This window comes from Juglans regia, chromosome 5 (assembly GCF_001411555.2).
Source record: "Juglans regia cultivar Chandler chromosome 5, Walnut 2.0, whole genome shotgun sequence".
NCBI lineage: Eukaryota > Viridiplantae > Streptophyta > Magnoliopsida > Fagales > Juglandaceae > Juglans > Juglans regia.
Genome location: NC_049905.1, coordinates 5847209 through 5854701, shown reverse-complemented (window position 1 = coordinate 5854701; position 7493 = coordinate 5847209). Strand labels below are relative to the sequence as shown.

The 7493-nt window shown below is 37.5% G+C and overlaps 1 protein-coding gene across 1 annotated transcript; it reads right to left on the bottom strand.

The window, feature by feature from the left end:
* Window positions 1-1858: 1858 nt before the first annotated feature.
* On the bottom strand, window positions 1859-7047 carry LOC109002423. Its single transcript, XM_035690428.1, has 10 exons — window positions 7003-7047; window positions 6561-6805; window positions 5518-5703; window positions 5178-5270; window positions 4621-4803; window positions 4430-4532; window positions 4154-4339; window positions 2918-4053; window positions 2363-2793; window positions 1859-2266 (listed from the first exon to the last, which is right to left on the bottom strand). Exons 2-10 carry the CDS (start codon window positions 6786-6788, stop codon window positions 2188-2190), a joined length of 2625 nt encoding a protein of 874 aa, XP_035546321.1. The 5' UTR covers window positions 6789-6805; window positions 7003-7047; the 3' UTR covers window positions 1859-2187.
* Window positions 7048-7493: the final 446 nt, after the last annotated feature.

The window sequence follows — 7493 nt, the reverse complement described above, 5'->3', positions numbered from 1 at the left end:
TTTCTCTTTTCAGAATTAGTGGATTATTTAGTTTAGTAAGATTATTAATTAAAAAGCTGGATCATGTATTCACGATATATCTCATGTCCTTTCTCGATTAAAAATATAAATGAATGAGTGACATTATTGAGTTGACCGTGATTAATTTATATGTGTTACCTGCCACTTGCCATTCGGCCTGGTTAAGTGTACAAATTTGATAGATTAACTAAAAAAATCTATGGTTGCATGAGGCCCATTGTAGTCAGCTGAGGATTGGCCATATACACGTTGACCCCCAAAATATTTTACTTGGAAAATAATTAGTTGGTTTCATCCACGAGAATAATGTAAGCTAGCACGTCTTTAATTATTTAGATATCATATTAAGCCCGTTTGTTTACACACCAATTTGTTAAGTAATTTCCTCTATGAATAATATGAAATTAAGTATTTACGGCATGTAACATCCACATTATATAATTTAATTTATAATATTCAAATTTTAAAATTTATCTTTCAAATTAAATTATGTCACGTGAATGGTGTGTGGTGTAAAGACTTTTAAATAAAATTATTCTTATAATAGAAGGGTTAAACATTGTCCAATACCCAAAGATTTAGGAACACGTTAAAAAGAATATAAACAAGGAGCCATAACATAGTTCTGGTGGAAATCAAATAAAGTTAATTGCATGAATAATTAATTAACGTGGAGGAATAGTAGAATGAAATGGACATGAGGTGAAATGGATTTGGCCATTATTAATTAGTGGTTTAGAAAAAGTCTTGATGGTTTAACACATAAATATAAAGGTGTTGTGACACCATATATACATACATATATATTATATGTGGAAGAAAATAAGGTACAATAATGCATTGACTTAAATTAGTTTTTGTCGGGCTTTCTTTTGTATGCATCAATCATATGAACTTGACTGATATATATATTTTGGAGAATAGTTTGCTTAGTGGGATTAAAGAAGATAATGGTTTTGTTGAAGAAAAAGTACACAAAACAAGTGTACAGATCAAACTATATATGATTAGTAATGAAATCAAATATCTGACAATGATGAATAATGTTGGAAACATACACCACGTGGAACCCACTTTGATGGATGAAAATAAGAAATCTATATATGAGAAAATAAGAAAAATAGTTGGATTATAAAAATAGTTGGCTAAGCCACATACTTATAATCTCGTCTTCTTCTTCTTCTTCTTCTTCCCTTTCCGGAAAGCATATTCCTTGTCTATATTGATTACTTAACGTTTCCATTGCATCTAGATAAGCATATAATACCATGTCAATCGAAATTGGTCAGGGAGCTTATGTCTACTGGCGGTTTGAAGAGTTCCTATTGGCTCAGGTTCAACCACCTTGGATCATCCTCCTCTTGAATTTGTCTATTCACCCTTCTGCTCTAGTAATTTCCAAACATCTTATTTTAATGAGTAATGCTAAATACAGTCTAAGATGTGCAAGCCCAGCACACTCCTTTCAAAAAAAAAAATAAGGTCCACCATTAAAAAAATATTTTTTTCATGTGAATCTCAAATTTACTCACTTTTTTTAAAAAGATTATACGAGACTTGCACACTTTAAGACTGTAAATATCATTTCTCTATTTTAATATATTACTGCTGTAAATTTTAATATATCGGATATAGCAGCATGTTGTCAAAATATATATATTCGGGTAATACTGTGTTCCCATTTTCCAATCGATTGTGCAGTTCAAAGTGTGTACTTTTGCCAGTGTCCATGAGAGCCCAGTAGCAAAGGCTTTCATAAAAGATTTTGTACAAGTCATGGGTATTTTACATACACACATATTGAAGAAGAAACCCACTCATATTCATACATCCAAAATTCAAAAAATTCATCATGTATATACTTTCCGTAACAAATATCTAAGCTTTTTTTCCCTGTAATGGTAGGTAAGGTAACTAACTACAACCATTTAAAAAGGAAACAAAACTCAGGCAAGCATCACCTGGTACATACACCTAATCAATCAAGGCAAACAAACCTGGATGCAGATGCCAGAAGAATGTAGAAAGTGAATTTTTGCATATCATACCAACAAGGGGAGGTAAGCATCTATGGTTATTCTCGCTGTCTTCTATGTCTTTGACTGTCCTATCTCAATTCATCTACTTGCTGACTGTGCTTCCATCTCCATTAATCTATAGTACTGACTATCCTTCCAAAGGTACACAGTGGGAGAGTGGGGGGAAATCATCTTCGTCTTTCAGATGATACAACTGCACTTCTGCCCTGGAAACACATTCACAGAGCGAACTTTGGACAGCTCCTTAAAGGAAATAGAATCTATTAACTGTGTTACTTGAAAGTTCAAAAGAGTTATATTACCTTTCTTCATTAGTTTCCGATAGTAGTTTAGGACTCTGGACGGCTGGAACCACGGGGCTTAAAGCAGAGCCCCGCGAGTGTGAAATGCATGACTCCTGCTGACTGCTGCTTTCTGGCAAAGGTGCTCCCAAAGACCAAGGGCAAACAGACCCAGATTCAACTTTATCGGATTGGCAAGATAAGCCATTGGCATTGGAGGACCCCCGCTTGGAAAGGTGAGATTGGTGGGAATCTAATGATCCAGAGTTCCTGTGGCCCAGAACGGGGAACTCATCATGTGAAAGCTTATGGCTGCCTTCAACAGACATGTTCAGCTCTAGTGGAGCTGGAGCCAATCCATTGTTATGAGTGCATCTTTGCAACTGACCATGAGCCTCCACTGTGTAATTCCTTCCATTTTGGGGCACTTGCCTGCCCCTATAATGATAATTCTGCAAAACACAAGATAAATATGAGATGCCAAAGCCCATGAAGGAAAAGCTGGACCAGCAAATAGCCAAGTAAACGATTCAACTGAAAACAAATCCCAGATATACAATTTTGAAATGGAAATACCGCATTCGGGAAGTATGTGCCAGTTCCCTGGCGTTTTTTCTTTTCTTCTAGACCATAAGCAGCACAAGAAAAAGTGGGATGACTTGTAGGGTAAACTCCCGGTCCTAAAGCAACACCATTTTTCTTCTTTTGAGCATGAAAATCCCCCTTGATCTGTGGTGATTCACGAACTGTTTCCCATGAAATATTAATACACCGAGTCGATGTTGAAGGACTGGGCAGTAGAGGTGGAGACACAGCATACCCATGGCAAAGCTGACCATATTGCAGGCTCCTAAGGTGACTATCGTAATCACCATTAAGGTCCAGAAAGCATTTCAAAGCTTCTGAGCTTCCAAGAACTCCAGCAATACATCTACTTCTATTACAGGGGGACACATTAGAGACCAACCTGGAAATGACCGAACATGGAGATCCCACACCCTCTTGATTTATACATGAGCAGAATAAATTGCTACCTGCTAAATGGTCCTCTTTGACTTCAGGCTGTAAAGCAGAGCCCATCTCATCACCTATGACAGAGTTTGCAGGCATCTTCCAACAAGGATTCCAATTTTTTATCTTCCCATTCTTTCTAAACAAGGCCAAATTATTAAAATGTGTTGCACGGTCAGAGTTCCCCCAGACCAATGTAACTGACTTGCCGCTTTTCAGTGGCAAAGAATCTGATGAGGCATTTGAAATTCCCAAACCCAGAGTTCCAGAGTTCGCAGGCTCCTTATCATTTCCAGCAAAACGAGACCCTAAATTGGCGTTTCTGTTCACAGGGCGGTCCAACTCTGGCACCAGTTCAGAGGAAACCACTCCCCGTAAGTTTCTTTCCGGCCCATGTCTAATTCCAGACTCAACTTCATCACCTGATATCTTGTCATTGTTGAAACCAAAAGTGGATTCTAAAACCAGCTTTTTTTCAGAACACAATACAGGGCGTAATGAAAAGAATGGAAGGTCAAAACCTATAGCACCAGATGCCAGGGAAGGACTGTGCATTTCATTCCAAGTTCTTCCATGCCTATCCAATGTGTTTGAAAAGAACATGTGGAGCTCATTTGCTATTCTTTCTCTCGGCAACAAGAGAATGTGTCCAAGCTTGCGTGCCCCATATTTAAGAGCACTACGTATTCGATAGAAATTACCTGGCATAAAATCCATGAGTGTGTGCAGGAACAAAGCGTTCACAAAGAGAAAGATAACAACAGCAATGCCAACATGTAGACAAATGTGCTCCATTCATACCTCTATTGACACTACGCCCAAGGTTGTTGTTCTCTTTGAGTGGATCAATTATGTTAAGATGCTTCTGGGGAAATGCCTTTGAATTAGTTTCAAGCCCCCTCGTTGGCACTGAGAACCTCTCGACACAGTTTCTAAGGAACTCTTCACTAAGAAATAGATCATCTCCCCCATCTTTTGGTGCCTCAACTGGGAAGAAGGGGAGAGAGAGAGAGAGAGAGAGAGATCAATAAAACAACAATGAAGGCAACATGGCAAAGACAAAGCCAGACTGCTCACCTATAATATCAGGTAGAGAAGATTTAGAAACCGGTCCACTCAAACTGATGCAATAATTTTCCCAGTCAAATTTGCCGAAGTAATCTAAAAATCTATAGAGAACCTATTGCAAAAAGAGTAAACACAAATAAGTACTTGATCTAATATATGCATTGAGCAAGAATTCAATTTTAATTTGTAGGAGTACTCACTGCTAAAGGTCCATTTAGTGAAGAATGAAATAGATGGAAAACATAGACGATCAATGTCTCCAAAGCATATGTTGAAATCAAATTATGATGGGCACCGAGAAGACGACTTTCATAATAGCACCACGCTTTTATCAGAATAACACTGCGTTTAAAGAGATGATCTTTACCAACAAGGCGATCGACCTGCATAACAAGCAGCATTAGAAATGTGAAACTTCCGAAAGGCAGCACTTGGTCTACTCCATATTCCATATTGTCTGAAGACGTAAAATCACAAAAAGAAAAATCATCCATTAGAATGTAATGGAATCATCATCAGTATGCATGCCTTTTTTTGAACCCCTGCAGGCATGCCAAAAAAATGCAACTGAAGTTATCCATGCTATTTAGAGGCATTGATATACATTACATACCGAGTAAATTCATCTCAAAGGCTATGACTACTGGTAAAAAAAGTACTTGTTATGAAATATGATCAGTTACCCTGCAGCACAAGATATCATGACAGAGCATGGAGTCCCATTTAAGATCTTATATAAGGCTTGCTTTGTTCATACCTGTTCAAGAAAACAAAGTGTACATAGTCCTCCTAACTGATTGAAAGATATATCAACCACAATATTCTGTACAATGCATTTCACGAGCTTAACCTGCCACCATTATAGGAGGGAGCAATTAATAATTTGTTTATCATAAAAATAACAATATATATATAGTTACATAAGATATCATCCATGCAAATAACATCAACTTCTAGTCCTAACAAAGGAGTACTTTCAAGAAATAATTCGAAATTACAAGGCATGAAAATCTCAACCACAAGCATAATGATACAAGGACCAATCAGCCAAAATTTTTTTACATTAAACATGGATTAGTGGATAAGGCGAATAGAACCTCAGCATGAATTGAATGAACATCCTTCACTTCATAAGGGGCAGCTTCATTATGTTCTTCTCCCTTCAGAACGGTATAAACATCAGATACCAAGGAATCCTCAATGTTTGGACAGCTAATGGCTGTCAAATCAATATCTCCATCAGGAAGATAAGTTTTTAGTGGAACTGATCCATATGGGAAGACCTGTAAAATAAGCACTCAAGTTCAACACACTCAACTTGTAATGCTTCAATGAAATAGAGCAACAATTATTAATGTTGCATCAATTGTAAAAAAAAATGTCATTTTTTTTTTTATCAGTAACAAGATTTTTATTTAAAGAATCCTAATCTTGCATCAATGGGGAGGATCTGTCAACATTCTCGAGATAACACGGTTCATTCCAATGGTGCAGGTTCTCTAAATTACTAAAGGTATATAAATTCAACTATCTCAAATATGATCTAAAACCCCCATTTATATATAAGCCATCAGACATTCCAACAGAACTCAAGTGGCCAACTCCACGATCATTGTAACCCCAGATTTCATTATAGCCTTGATTACTGTCTCCTCTACTGACTCCATTCTTGTTCCTATCATTCCAAAAGTTCATTCGAACTCTCAGGGTTTACTGCATATCACTCATGCCTAACATGTAATCATAGAAAAATGACACCCTCAACTCTATATACCTCAAGTCCAAATACAAATACCAAGAACCTGTAACCACAACCCAACATCACTGCAATCGAGATTATAGCTTCAAGACGAGCGCATGCCACAGGCACAATTGCATTATTGTCCACCGGATTACTAACAACGATGCAAAATATTAAAGCAGCCAAAATCAGCAAGCTTGTCAAGGGCGTTCCGTTGCAAACCAGTACATACTCAATAAACTACAAGCAAAACCCACATTATAAAGCACCGACTGCATGCGATCCAAAAACTAACAGTTTCTCCACCATGCATGACTTTCAAACCACGAGAAACCCAGATAAAAGAATTGATAGAGGAACAAAAACCCAGCAATATTTATGTGTACGTAGATGATGCACCTCACATCCAATGCAAGACCTGACGAGCCCTTGGACATATTCAATGACCCCCTTCCTCTTGTGGTCGGCGGCCAAAGTGGGGTGAATACTGGATACTATCTCGCGGCTGACTCGCTCCGCAGCGTCCAAAGAGTCCGCAGCAATGGACCCCGGATCAGGGTTCGACGCCGGCAACAGCGGTGAAGCGGTGGAGAGGCGATCTTCCACCAAGACTTGAACTTCACCCATGAAGAAAAAGTTGTACGCTGCTATTACAAAGTACAATGCAACCCCGCCAATCAAGAATTCAGAGAAACCCAGAAAGAAACAAAAACGAAGAGAGAGAGAGATTTCACGCCGTTAGCGCATAGGGTTGGTTAAAAAGGAAAAAGTGTAGTTGGCATCATTGTTAATCAAATTCCACAAAATGAAAAAGGAGTGAAACCAAATTCCAAAAGAAAACCTTTTTTCTTTGCAGAATGGAAAACCTCCCAAACCCTCTCCTCCCTATTTGTCTTTTATATTTCCCGCACGTCTGCAAATGAAACGCGATGCGACGCGACGGAATGCAAGCGAAAAATTGGACGAGTAGCATAGGAAACAAAGGAAAATGGGAAAAACAAAAAAAAAACAAGAACAAGAACAAAATGAAGAGACACTATCATTTTTGAAGTTATCTTTAATACAAATTAAAATCGAAGAAATAAATACACTCTCTCTTGTGTAGAACTGTCAAATCGTGTTTTCGGATTAAGTCATGTTAAGTAATGAACATTTAACTATATAGATCAATTTGAACCTAACCCGTTAAGTTAAATGTGTCAAACTTTCAAACATTAATATAATCTATTTATATAACGGGTTGTGTCGTATCACCTCGCGTTTTAACTTATTTAATAATTGATTAGAAATATATTAACACAACATGACTTATTTAAACACATTTGTTTCATG

What these genes read in the sequence shown, in the direction of transcription:
- LOC109002423 (XM_035690428.1), bottom strand. Translation starts at nt 6,788, where the DNA reads ATGGGTGAAGTTCAAGTCTTGGTGGAAGATCGCCTCTCCACCGCTTCA. An exon ending in CACTTTGTTTTCTTGAACAG is followed by an intron (nt 4,804 to 5,177) that starts GTATGAACAAAG and finishes CTTGTTATGCAG; the next exon opens with GTCGATCGCCTTGTTGGTAA. An exon ending in TGGGCGTAGTGTCAATAGAG is followed by an intron (nt 4,054 to 4,153) that starts GTATGAATGGAG and finishes ATTTTATGCCAG; the next exon opens with GTAATTTCTATCGAATACGT.